Genomic DNA, 14,426 nt, shown 5'->3' on the forward strand with positions numbered 1-14,426 from the left:
AGCACTCGCCTCTCCTCACCATGAGATGGACTACGGCAGCAATGCCCGTTGTGGTGTGCCCTCAGAAAGGTGGTGGCCTGAAGGACAAGGGTCCCATTCTTCTGAAGTACAACCAGTTCCCACCTCTTCCAAGGGAGGAGGCTAAGGAACAGAGGGGGCTGTTCAGGCTCTTGAATAAGGTCACTACATCCAAAAGAGAAGTCAGAGAGAGAGAGAGAGAGAGAGAGAGAGAGAGAGAGAGAGAGAGAGAGAGAGAGAGAGAGAGAGAGAGAGAGAGAGAGAGCAACACAGAATGATCTGCTTGACCCCGACTGCCCGGGTCGCTCTAAGAACATGCAGGGCTCTGCTAAGAAGGGCCTGCTGGCTTTCTGTCAGCCTGGAGTACGGGATGGGAGCAAGTGGAAGCAGAAAACCTGTGCGTGATCTCTGACCACCACTGCCCACCTTCATCCAAAGACTCGAAGGGAAATGACACTTACCCCCACTGACACTTGAGGAGCTGGCCTGGAGCTGCCCACCGATCGCAGTAAGGCACCCTGAGTACACCTTTGAGAAGTAAGATCATAACTACTTCTCAGCTACAAGACTTAGCCCCGGGGTCTAGCACATTCCAGGCCCTCGGTAAATGCATGTTGAAAACTAAAGCAATGGATAATGTTTACATGGACTGCCACTGGAATTAAATGAGCTTCATCTTTAACTTGACTTCCGCTCTGAGGTGGTTTCTACTCAGTTCTGGATGGGAACGCCAGAATAGATGCTCCTGCTTCATGCCAATGTCCCCAATCCATAATTCGGGTTGCAAGAAAAAATACATTCACCTAGCTCTCTACCTTTCCCCCTCCCCAAATTCACACTGTTTGAAAGGATAATTCATATGCCCAGGGTTGGGAGATGGCTCAGTGGGCAAAGTGCTTTCTGTGCACGCCTGGGACCTAACTTCAGATCTCCGCCCCCAACCCCCCAGGGAAAAAGCTAGACACTGAGGCTCACTCCTGTAACCCTAAAGCTATGGAGGCAGAAGCAGGACAAATCCCGGGCCTTGCTGGCCTGGTATCAAGAAATACGGAGGAGAGCCACTGAGGAGAGCACTCAGTGTTGACGTCTATCCTCCACACACGTGCACACCCATACACATGAGCACGCACACACAGACAAGTACAGAAACATGCGCTACACTTCTTCTGTGAGTGGCTCACAACAACAGAGATCGTTATTTTTATACTTAGGGGTTCGCACCTCTATGGTGCAAGGGGAGTAATTAGCACCAGAGTGGAGGCAAGAAAGGAAGGAAGAGAGAGGGAGGGAGGGAGGGAGGGAGGGAGGGGGAGAGAGAGGAAGAGGGGGGAGAAAAAGGGAGAGAGGGACCAGGAAGGAAGGAAGGAAGAAAAGAAACAAACAAACAAAACAAACCGAACTTGACACAGCACATGAACCAGAACATTAACTGACAACAGCTGGTAAGAAGCAGCAGCCAATCAGCTGCTGGGACAAACACAACCAGCCACCCCCAGCTTTCACATCACAACAGCATCATGCACACACTGAACCCCAAAGCCCAGAGCTGTGTCAAGCGTGTCTAAGCACACAGGGCTTTTACGCCTCACGGATGCACACTCACATTTTCTGTGGTTCCGGTAATCACATGCAATCCGTCGTAGGTTGACTTGATGTACATGCCCTAGGGAGAAGCAGAGACATAGGAACTCTTTACTCCAGCTTTCAAAACACTCAACACTGTGTACTCCTGTAGGCTTCCAAAACACCAGGAAACTCAATCCATAGGGGGAAGGGAGGGAGGGGGAGGGGAAGGGGTGAGGGGAGAGAGGGAGAAGGGGGGAAGCAGAGGACATTAATAACTGAATACTAGTAGGTGAGATCAGATAGGTAGACAGGTGACTCTTTGATGTTATAATGTACTGGGCACACAGGATTCTGCCACAACTCTAGGATGAAGACATTTGTTCAGACCTGCTCAGGGAGTCAGGCATTACAAACAAGGGCTATTCTTCTCTGACCACTGCTTTTTCTCAGAGAAACAATGCAGTTGGTTCCATCTGGTATCAGAGGTACTCCTGGGAGGACTTATTCGAGCCTATTGTAATGCTTACTGCGTGTGAACCAGGACATGGTAACTGGCATTGCTCCATGCTGGGGAAAGCCAGAGGATGGGAAACAGCTTCAGGCAAACTCGGACAATACCAAGTTACCAGGCAAATATCTCTATGGCTCCACAGCCCAAATATAAACGTTCCAATTGAACTATTACGAGAGGAGGGGAGATGGAGAGCGCTGGTGGTAGACGGGATAAAACAGTAGTTTTACCTGACATCTATACTGAATGTGTCCTGCTTTGAAACCTACACCCCGCAATGTTCCCACCTTTCCTCCCAAGTCCTTCAATCTGTGCTTCTGTCCTCAGAACTGTACATCCCTCCCCCAGCCATCACTGAGGTGGCCCTATGGTAGGAAAGGACAATTCCGTCTTATCCCACTCAGGGAACAGATCTGACTCGATCCCTGGCTACAAACTCACATCCAGGAATTCCTCCTGGTTCAGCCTTGTTGACAGGGATTTGTTTTTCTTTCCTATTTAAGAAACTGCCTTAAAATTCCTTGCAACAATGTATACATCGGTGACTCTGCCTGCAGCAGCTGCAACCAGCCCTAGTACAAGCTCTGCACACCTGGCATCCGGCAGGCCTGTCTGAGAAAGCCCACTGTAGGCTCTGGACTCCGAGGCTCTAAGCCCAGTGAGCCTCATGGCTTCCTGTAGCTCTGCAAATGAATCACCTGGAATCCTCGCTGCCTATGAGAAGGACCTGCATGATCCCAAGAGCTGGCCATTCCATGCCCCACATGGACAGAGGACAGAGGAAAATTTTTGAAATTTTCCTAGAAGTCATTTCCTTCCACCAGCCTCTTCTCACACCCATCTTAAGTGCTGACAGAGACTTCCAGAATAGATGTTTTGTTCCCACAGGCCATCTCTCCTTTGTGGAAATGTTTTATATTTCCTTGCACTGCTAAGGCCTAAAAATAAATCATTTTAACATGGGGGGGAGGTGTCCAATTTTAAATTTACATTTATTTTTACACTTGAAAGATAACCATCTCAGCAAAGTTTATGAAATGTAATATATGATATATCATACCATATCATATCCACAGTTCAATGCTTTAGTAAGTGCCTGTACCGGAAACCAAGAGGATGCTTACCAGGCCTTCCCCGGGTCTAACGTTTGGTAAGTGAACTTCCTCGAGGCATGCGCACTGGCTCATAACAGGGTCCGTGGTAGAGCGTACTGTTTTGTCACAGATGCCATTTAAAACCTTGACCTGAAATTGAGGAAGTTCAATCATTAACCAGGTTTATCTCAAGCTCGTTTGTAGAGCAATGCACCTCACGTGTAATCTGTGGCACTCGCCGTGACGATCCTGCTCAGCTCAAGGATCGCCTGGCACCGGGACTCAGTGTCCGGTCTTCGGGAATGTCGCTACAGTTTCAGCTTTCTAAAAGGTATGGCATTTTATGACCAGCGTAAAGCACAAGCCGGGAAGAAACCCCACTGGCATCCAAGAAGTCCCAGCGACCTGGCAGGTTATTAATGTAACCTGTGCTCTCTTAGATACTAAATATTGATCTAACTACTCCAGATCAGTTTTTGTTGGTGTTGTATTGCTTGTAATAAACTTCAGGTTTTCAGGGTTTGGGAAGGAAATCAAGCACCAAACACACGGTTCCCAGGCTTCCTCTCTTCATAGCTCCTACCATCATTAACATCTAGATGGTGTTATATATTCTTATAGCTGTTGAACCAATATCTAAATCCACAACGTTCCGCTGTATTCACTTTCATGGTGCAGCTGATGTTTTATATCCTTTATGAAAGCATTCAGCTGGTCCATCTCATTGCCAGTGGTGTCTTCCATGCTCAACGCAATGACCCATTTCGCTCTCCCTTGCCCTTGCCTCCTGGCCAGCGTTTGTCTTTCCACTGTCTCGATGGCTTTGCTTTCTGTAGAATATCAACCAGCTGGAATTATACAGCATGCAGCTCTTCCTTAGTGGTTGATTTCGATTAACAATGTACAATCAAGTTTTCTCTGTGTCTTTCCACAGTTTGATAGCTCATTTCTTATTGTTGAGTAATAGTCTGTTATGGATATGCCATATGTGTTTATCCACTTACCTACAAAAAGACAGCTTGTCTGCCTCCACATTGGGGCAATTAGAAGTAAAGCTGCTATAAACATCACATGCAACTCAGGGCGGATTTTGTTGACATTAAATTTACAGCTCCTTTGGGTAAACGCCCCACAGAGCAACTGGTAGACCATACAGTTAGAATATGCTCTGTTTTGTAACTAGCTGACAAACCGTCCTCTGAATTCTCCAACTCTCCATCCCTCTGAGCAACAAGTGTTCCATGTGATGCTGACACCCACTGTTGTCGGTGCTGGACTGTAGCCCACTCTGCTGACCGTGCTGTCTCCTGGCTTCAGTCTGCAATTCCCTAATCACAAATGAACATATTTCATGGGCTTATCTGCCCTCTGTGTATCTCCTCTGGGGTTTTTTTAAATCTTCCACTTCCACCTGTGGTCTTCAAGGTGAGTCTCACAGAAGAGAGCTTGTGATTTTAAGGGTGTCTATCTACTATTTTCCTTTTTCATCGGTAAGCTCTTTTGGTTTTCTATCTAAAATCTCCTCTGAAGCCCAGATCTCCTAGATTTCCCCATGAAGTCTCAGTTCCATGGCTTGACATTTTTATTGTTTTGGTTTGGTTCCATGGCCTCAATGACCCCTTGATGCCTCACTATGCTGTGACACGGAAACTCAACAGAGACAGGAGATAACCCACAGGTAGGGGGTCACCTTCACAGGCCACCAGAAGTTTGCACGTATTCTTGCAATCAGAGAAGCTACCCTTCCAAAATCGAATGATTACAGGCATCCAGAAATTCCAAAGCATGACTTTGCTTTCCAAGGGGGAGAACCCATAGAATGCACCTTCTCACACTCCACTCGTTTTGTTTAGCATCCCTATTTATGGAAAAATATATTTATAGCAGTTTCACTGCCAAATTCCTCAACCAAACAAGAGGAGGATTTTATCAAAAGGGCACAGGCCGCTTGTGTCAAAAGGAGGAAGTGATGATGAATCCTTCCAGAATGTTCTTTACATAGTCATAGGACATGCCGCTCCCCCATCTTAAAGTTCTTGCCAAGGTTTTTCTTTTTAATTGAAATAGTTCTGCAATGAAGTGTGCACATCATTCTCACCCCGACTTGCATACTAAGCAGCTGGTGCATAATTGCACCATGATGATTTTTCCAGAAGAGAAAACAAACAGAGAAAAAATAATAAAACCAACAACAACAGTAAAATCAAACAGAAACAGAGACCTCAGTACAGCCAATAAGCACAGGAATTTTCACAAATAGAAATATCATTAAACAACCTTTACTCTTCCATCTAAATTAAGATTGAAAACCCAAAAGCCAGTGTCTCAAAGTTTATCTTGACATAATTGGCCACAGTACATGTAGTCAGTATGATTCCCAGCACCTTTGGAAAATGAGCTATATAGTAACTTTTAGAAAAAAAGACTTACCACACTTAAAACTTTATCCTCCATCTCTGCTACGAGGCAGTCCTAAAGAAGAATAAAAAAAAAATAATAATAATTTATGGGGATAAATAAGCAAGAAAGAAAAAGAAATGTGAGAACAAAAAGCTTTTTAAAAATTAGTTTATAACAACTGGTCACGAGGGAGAGGGAGGTGCCCAGCCCAACTGCTGTTCCTACAACACAACCCTACACACCTTAGGCTCAGGCAGAAAGAGGTTGGGAGCCACTGGAACAGGATGCCTGCTGCTAAATGTCTTATAGACAAGACAGCCCCAGGAATCACAGCAATATGGTTGTCTGAACAAGACCTACCTGATGCCACACTAAGTGACAAGATATCACAAACAGGGGAAATGTCACCCTCCCCGTCTCTCCGGGGAGAAGAGCTGCAGGGAATCAGTGGCTGCTGAGAGAAAGACCTGTTTCTTCCAGGGGAGGCCAGCAGTGAAAGCATGTACTTACATGCAGTACTAGAGAGGTTCAGTAGGGTGTATGTGGGTATATACATGGATGTGTGTATCTGTGTAGATGTATGTACAGATGAATGTGTACTTGTGTATAAATAGATGTGTGTATGTGCATGTATAGATGAGTGTGTATGTATGTGTGTATATGTACAGATAGATATGTATATATATATGTATATATGTATGTGTGTATATGTACAGATAGATGTATATATATATGTATATATGTATGTGTGTATATGTACAGATAGATGTATGTATATATATGTGTGTGTATATATATAGATGGATGTGGATATATGTGTGTATATGTACAGATGAATGTGTATGTATGTGTATGTATATGTACAGATGGATGTGTATGTATGTTTGTATATATGTACAGACAGATGTGTATTATGTATGTACAGATGAATGTTTATGTATGGGTACAAAGTGATGTATGTATGTGTGTATATAGATGGATGTGTATGTATGTATGTATGTATGTATGTATGTATGTACAGATGGATGTGGGTATGTGTATATATACATAGATTATGTAGATATATGTGTATGCATGTGTATGAATAGAAGATGTGAGGATGTGGATGTGTGTGTACAGATGTACGTGTGTATAATAACAATAACTGAAGAGAAGAAGGTTATTAATTTGAGAGAGTAGGAGAGACATGGCTAGGCTTGTAACAGGCATATGGAGGAATAAAAATGGTATAAATATAGTAGTAGAGTATAAATTCTAAGAAGTAACTAAATGAAATCTTTTAGGAAAGCAGAAAAATTAGGTTCAATCTTTCTAGAAGGTTCCCGCTACATCTTGCCACCACCAAGCACTGAGACTGTGCAGCCCTGGCAGATGTGGATATAGACGTGAGCTCAGTAAAAGCATTCAGTGGAAAAAGGACAGCATCTTCAACAATGGTGCTGGTTCAACTGGCAGTCAGCATGCAGAAGAATGCAAATCGATCCTTTCTTATCTCCTTGTACAAAGCTCAAGTCCAAGTGGATCAAAAACCTCCACATTAAACCAGGTACACTGAAACTAATAGAACAGAAAGTGAAGAAGAGCTTAGAACACATAGGCACAGGGGAAATTTTCCTGAACTGAACACCAATGGCTTATGATCTAAAATCAAGAATCAACAAATGGGACCTCGTGAAATTACAAAGCTTCTGTAAAGCAAAAGACACTGTCAAGAGGACAAAACGGCAACCAGCAGATTGGGAAAAGATCTTTACCAATCCTATATCTGATAGAGGGCTGATATCCAATATATACAAAGAACTCAAGAAGTTAGACTCTAGAAAATCAAAAATCCTATTAAAAATGGGGTACAGAGCTAAGCAAATAATTCTCAACTGAGGAATATCGAATGGCTGAGAGGCACCTAAAGAAATGCTCAACATCCCTAGTCATCAGGGAAATGTAAATCAAAACCACCCTAAGATTCCACCTCACACCAATTAGAATGGCTCAAAATTCAGGTGAGAGTAGATGCTGACGAGGATGTGGAAAGAGAGAGGAACACTCCTCCATTGTTGGTGGGATTGTAAACTGGTACAACCACTCTGGAAATCAGTCTGGTGGTTCCTCAGAATATTAGACATAGTACTACCTGAGGACCCAGCTATACCACTCCTGGGCATATACCCCAAAGATGCTCCAACATATAATAAGAACACATGTTCCATCATGTTCACAGCAGCCTTATTTATAATAGCCAGAAGCTGGAAAGAACCCAAATGTCCTTCAACAAGGAATGGATACAGAAATTGTGATACATTTACACAATGGAGTACTACTCAGCTATTAAGAACAATGACTTCATGAAATTCCTAGGAAAACAGATGGAACTTGAAGCTATCATCCTGAGTGAGGTAATCGAGTCACATAAGAACACTCATGGTATGTTCTCACTGATAAGTGGATACTGGCCCAAAAAGCTCTGAATACCCAAACAATTCACAGACCTTATGAAGCTCAAAGAGAAGGAAGGCCAGAATGTGGATGCCTCAGTCCTTCTTAGAAAAAAAGAACAAAACACTCATTCGAGGAAATAAAAGGACAAATAGAGGAGCAGGGATTGGAGAAAAGATCATCCAGAGACTGCCTCACCTGGGGATCTATCCCCTATGCAGCCACTAAACCCAAGCACTATTGCTGATGCCAAGAAGTGCTTACTGGCAGGAACCTGATATGGATGCCTCCTCAGAGGCTCTGCCAGAGCCATACTGATACAGAAAGGATGCTTGTAGCTAACCATCAGACTGAATACGGGGGTCCCAGTGAAGGAGCTGAAGGGTCTGCAACCCCATGGAAAGAACAAAATTATAACCAACCAAACCCACCACAGATCCCAGGGACTAAAACACCAACCAATGAGTTCACATGGAGAGACTCATGGCTCCAGGTGCATATGCAGCAGAGGATGGCATTGTCTGGCATCAATGAGAGGAGAGGCCTTTCCAGCGAAGGCTCATTCTCCCAGTGTAGGGGAGCGCCAAGGCAGGGAGGTGGGAGAGGGAGCACCTTCATGGAGGCAATGGGAGTGGGAGGGGGTGGGGGAAGGGGATAACATCTGAAATGTGAATACAGAGAATATCCAATAAGAAAAAAAAAAAGTGAGCTCAGGGTGGGAGTGGGGCTGACATTTGTCCTCTCCTAAGACTGTGGTATCTTCTAAGCAATGGAGCTTATCTCAAGGATCCATGGAACTTATTCTCTAATGTGAAAACCCACTTATAAACAAAAACTACAAACTGACTCTAGGAACATACACCTCAGAGGTGAAGTCCTTGCCGGGCACACACAAGGCAAAGGCTCTGGGTTCTAGTCCTGTCACCAAAGAAAAGCAGACGTGGGGAAAAAAAGGGCAAATACAAGAATCCTGCCTATGGTTCAATGTGACCCCAGGCTGAGCTAGCTGTGGGCCAACAAGCCAGCAGTCCTTAGCTCAAGTCCTGTCTGTAAGAATAGTTTTCCAAGAAGACCTTGGGTAAACTCAGCCACAAAAGTTTATTTTAAGCACCAGTGAGATTAAATCACATACTTCAGTCCTTACAAGATGAAAACGTTTAACAAAACATTCATTAACACGCTGCCAAAAACGTGGTCTGGAGGTATGCTACTGATGGCACTAAATAAAGGGGTGGAATGCAAAACATTATTTTCTCAGGCAAAGAACAAAAGACTCGCAGCGCCATGCCAGCAGGGTTAGCACTGTCCGCTCCAGAAGGCAGCAAAATCAAACTTCCACAGGTAGCCTTCTAAAACCATCTGCACTGGGGGCTCCCAACACGGACCACTTCTTTGTTCATTTTTAAAAGCAGATTTACTTGTTTTATTACACACCTGAGTGTTTGTGTCTGTGCACCCCATGTGTGCCTGGTCCCTCGGAGACTAGAAGGGGGCGTTAAATCCCTGGGAACTGGAGTCCTGGGTGTTTGTGAACCAAGAAGACCCTGGGAATCACACTGGTGCTTTCTGCCCAGAGAACTGGTTTCTTTAGGGTTTATTTTGCACCACTGAGTACAATGCCAAACTGGGCCAATCTTGACAATAAGGCTAATAGCTCCAGGTGTCTGAAAAAATACGCACCAGTTCTGAGTTCAACAGATGACATTTTTCATTTAGGTTGAAATGTCATGTTTAGGTCACACACACACACACACACACACACACACACACCCAACTCTAGGGAGGACAGCTACCGGTCTTTATCCTGTATGATTTCAGAATCAGGATTTCCTTAAAAATTTTAATTTTTTTGCCTTTACCAGATAAAAGTAGAAGACACAAGAACAGCTATTTCACTGCCCCTCCCCCAAAATTGGTGCTTGCTCTTAAGAAAGAGCAGTCTAGGGAGCTTTCATCCAAGCATGGCTCTGATAGAAACCCAAGCTTCACAAGCAACTTTGGAAGTCACGAGTGGCTGCAGCTTGACCGTGAGTTCTGCCTGTGCTTTCACGGACAGGAACTAAACCACTGCTCATCCGCCATCACCAGAGAGCTGGACATGAACAAACAGCAACTCCGGAAACCATCCAACCACGAACCCTCATGTCAGCAATATAATTAACCTATGTCTCTGGTCTTTATAAATTACAGATGAACAACGGTGTCCAGGTTTCCCTAGAGACTGTCACCCAATCAGAAGGCCGCTGGAGTCAAGGCTGAGGTGTGGCCTATCGGTCCTGACAACTTGACTTGCTTTTTTAATTCATCAATCCAGCTGGGCTTCCTGCCACGAAGACCAACAGGCCCAACTGAGAAGCGCAAACTGTCTGAGCCAGTGTGTGCAAAAACTCACTCACTACCTTCCAGCAAGGGCAAGATGGCTTCCCACACCCATTCCTCCCCACCCCAAAAGGAAACAGCTGCAGGCATGACCTCACATTATCTGGTGTTGTAGCGACGGAAAGGAAGAAAACTTTCCTGAACGAGTCACCCTCTCGTGAGTCACACACTGAAGCAGAGCTTCATGACAGCCCTGGGTCACCTGGATCAGGGCCTGGGCAGCTTGCCCTAGGTGGGTCTCCGCTGTGACCCCGCCCCATCCTCCCTCAACCACCGCACAAAAGGTACAGCCTGTACAGCCTGCCTGCTAAACCCTCTGCCTCTCTTGCCTGCCAGTAAAAAAGATGGCGAGGTCAGCATCCTAGAAACTGTTGAAGCTCAGTGTGACCACAGGGCTCACGTGTGAGGACACACCTGACATGCAATTCCCACTCTGTGATGGTGTCTCCTTCTGCTCCGCCCTGCTGTTCCCCCTCTCCCTCAAAAGACTGCTCCTTTGCTGTTTCCTGCCAGACAGGAACTCTTCCTTCTTGTACCACTGCACTTGAAATTGCCGCGCCATTACAGGGAGGAGGCCGACTAGAAATGAGGGTCACAATCCCTTCCTGCCTTCGTTTCCTTCCTCTCTTCTTAAACCCTGAAGACTGGACCGGAAGACCGAGCCCTGTGCTCAGTGCTGACGTCCAGCCCTGAAAGTGCACAGAAACACACAGAAACTCAAGGGGAGAAGACACAGCTACTCCAGGAAAAGCCAAGAGGGAAGGCCGCACACAAATGTAAAGAGGAAGGGAAAGGCAACGTGTCTCTCGGAGACAGGGGCCTGAGATGAAGACTCTAGTGGAACAGGCTCCTGTCATTGAAGAGGAAGACGACTCCCATTTCCTCATGTCCCCAGAAAAGGTCGGAGATCAGTAAGAGAAAGGGTGCAGTTTCTGAAGCAGTTCATCTTAGAGCTGCTATCACACCGCAGTGGAAATGACACTGAGCTCATTCACCAAGCTGGTTGCTCTGGTGTGTGTGTGTGTGTGTGTGTGTGTGTGTGTGTGTGTGTGTGTGTGCGCACAGGCACACTCAGCAAATAAATAGTGGTTTCAATTACTATAAAAGACAAATTCTGGGGGCTGGAGCGATGGCTCAGCGCTTAAGAGCAGTGACTGCTCTTGTCCTGAGTTCAATTCCCAGCAACCACATGGTGGCTCACAACCATTTGTAATAGGATCTGATGCCCTCTCTCCTGATGTGTCTGAAGAGAGCAGAGCAACAGTGTACTCACACATACATACATACGTACAAACATACATACGTACATACATACATACATACATACATACATACATACATACATCTTTTTAAAAAAGAAAAGAAACTGGTCAAGAGCCAAGGACATACATATGTTCCAAAGTCCAGGAAGTGACAGTCCCCAAGTATATTTACATATTCAGTCATCACTCTTAAAAGGGTATAGAAATATATTTGCATATGCATGTGTATAAACTCAAAGATCAAACTCAAAGTTATGAAAATCTGTTTGAATTTGACATAGGTATTTTTTTTAATTACCTTAGTTCTTTTTACTCATCTAGCCTGACTCTGGAAAATGATATTTCTCCCAAATTATCCAAAAACCAAGATATTTCCATCTCCATGTGCGCGTATTCTGAGTCAGCACCATGTTTTTTGTGCTACGTCACCCGTCACCTTTAAAGCAGTATCTGAGGGAGATTCTGCCTGAGTGTAGCTGGGCACACTTGGTATGTGAGTGAGCACTAGCCTAGCTCAGTGCAGTCACTGTGCAGTTCAGCCTGCCTCGTGTGCAGGAAACAGCCCTAGTTTCTAGTCTCAGCACATACTAACAAACAAAATAGAAACCACAGCCATTCACGTTTTATCTAATGTTTACATGTGTAAGTGTGTCTTATACGTACCATGTTGTAAACAAAACCTCTTTCTCCCCCCTCCCATCTTGCCCTCCTTGCTTCCCTCTCTTTCTTTTGCCTTACCCTCCCTTCCCCACTATCCCCCTGGCATTCTGTGCCTACCTCTTCTCCTGCCAGGATAAATATAATTTTTTTTTCAAATTACCAAATATGTTTACTTCCTTTACAAGGGTCATCTTGCTATATTTGTACACACACACACACACACACACACACACACACACACACACATATGTACACAGGCACACATGATCACCCTAACATTTTTAATCGCCATTTTTCTTCACATCTTTAAAAAAAGGAGGGGCCCCCTATGTAGCCCTGGCTGCCCTGGAATGCACAATGTAGGTTAAGCTGACTTCTAACTCACAAAGCTCTGCCTGCCTCTGGCTCCCACGTCCTAGGACTGAAGGCTGCATCACCTCCCCTGCATCTCATTTATACTGCCTTTTGTCTCACTCAAAAGTGGGGCGGGAGACGGCGCTTTAGAAATTCTACCCAGCCATCTGATAAGGTGAACACTAGTATTCTCACCTTACAGATAAGACAGTGAAGACTCATGACTCTTAAATGCTATGTCCAGGGCCCAGGGCTGACCTGTGGTGACGGCTGCCTATCTCCCTACTGAAATGCTCTTTGAAAATCACCCTCCATCATGCGTCATGTGCCACGAGACACCAGTGAGAAGGACACTCTGCGAAAGACACAACCATTCCGGGCCTGGGCCTCCCAGGTAGAAGGGGGCTGGCTACATTTTCCCCAATCATCAGCGCATAGTGATCAATAACTCTCTCTATAATAAATGCTCCAAACTGAGGTCTTGCAACAGGCTTGCCCTGCCAGGTGAGCACAACTTCATTGATCAGCTATTCCAGCGCCTCTTCTTGAGGCAGCTTCCTACAGCCACAGATGCCAACCATCTTCCCCCTCCCTCCTCAGCTGGCTAACTCTCTGTAACTTCATACACAGGCGTTTTGCTTACTCGCCTCGCTTCTTGCTTCTTATCCCACACACTAAGTTCACTGAGGTACAGACATCTCTGTTTATTCACTCGGGCACCCTAGTGCCTAGATAACAGTGGCTAGCAGAGATGTCAAGTAAAAGTTGAAGGAACCGTCCGGAATGCCTACAAAGCCAAGATTAACCTGCTCAGAGTGACTCACCCTGCAAAAACAAACAGCAATGCATCTGCCCTGCCTCCCCACCTGCTCTGCATCTGCCCCACACCTTCCCTCCATTCCCCAAGCCCCACAGCTACAGTCCAAGTCGGACCCACACAGGTCACACAGGTCACCACTGAGGCCCATTTGGACGTATCGGACTACAAATAAACTAGGTTATAAATCAAGACAACGATCAGACTAGTAAGGGAATAGAAACGGAAAGGAGAGCATCCTCAAGGCAGCACTGGGAAATGCAGTCCACTGTCAGTGCCTGCTCTCAGACACCACGGCACTCATGTATCACAGCTGATGTCAGACTCTTCCCATCAAAACGACCTCATACGTCATAAAAGTGAGCAAAACCAGATCCCTCAGTGCCTCTGGGCACCTCTAGCAGATCAGATGTGCTTCAAACTCGATGGCTGCTCAGGACTAGATCTCAAATAACTGGTCCAAACCTAGCCACACTTTACACACACACACACACACACACACACCTCTGCCTCTGTTGCTGCACAGTCAGGAATAAGGGAAGGACTTTTTTGTTTTTATCAAGTCAACCATAGAAACGATCATCACATCACAAAGTTTAAAACCACATGGAGAGACTGGGGTATGGCTCAGTTAGGAGCTAATACCACAGAGGACCCAAGTCCAATTCCCAGTATCAAAACGGGAGCTTCAGAAGCCCCTGTAATTCCATCTTCATGGGATCCATTGCTCTCCTAGACTCTGGACATTCTCACTCATGTGTGCACACACACACACACACACACACAAATAGTCACAGAAATACACATACACAGGGGACTGAGAGACACCCCCATTAAAAATAAAAAAGAAAATCTTTAAAACCAAATAGATAGATAGAAAGGAGAAAATCCCCTCCTTATATTCATTAGAAATTCAATCAAAAAAATTTTTT

The 14,426-nt window shown here is 45.2% G+C and overlaps 1 protein-coding gene across 1 annotated transcript in view; it reads right to left on the reverse strand.

Annotated features, from left to right (window-relative positions):
* CNKSR3 (CNKSR family member 3) overlaps nt 1-14,426 on the reverse strand; it is a 90,679-nt gene that overhangs the window by 17,270 nt on the left and 58,983 nt on the right. Inside the window, exons 5-7 of the mRNA XM_080941653.1 lie at nt 5,620-5,661; nt 3,220-3,339; nt 1,622-1,681 (exon numbers count right to left, since the gene is read on the reverse strand). Of these exons, the coding sequence (XP_080797779.1) occupies nt 1,622-1,681; nt 3,220-3,339; nt 5,620-5,661 (222 nt within the window). The remainder of the gene's footprint in view (nt 1-1,621; nt 1,682-3,219; nt 3,340-5,619; nt 5,662-14,426) is intronic.

Source organism: Micromys minutus, assembly GCF_963924665.1.
Source record: "Micromys minutus genome assembly, chromosome: 30".
In the NCBI taxonomy this organism is placed as follows: domain Eukaryota; kingdom Metazoa; phylum Chordata; class Mammalia; order Rodentia; family Muridae; genus Micromys; species Micromys minutus.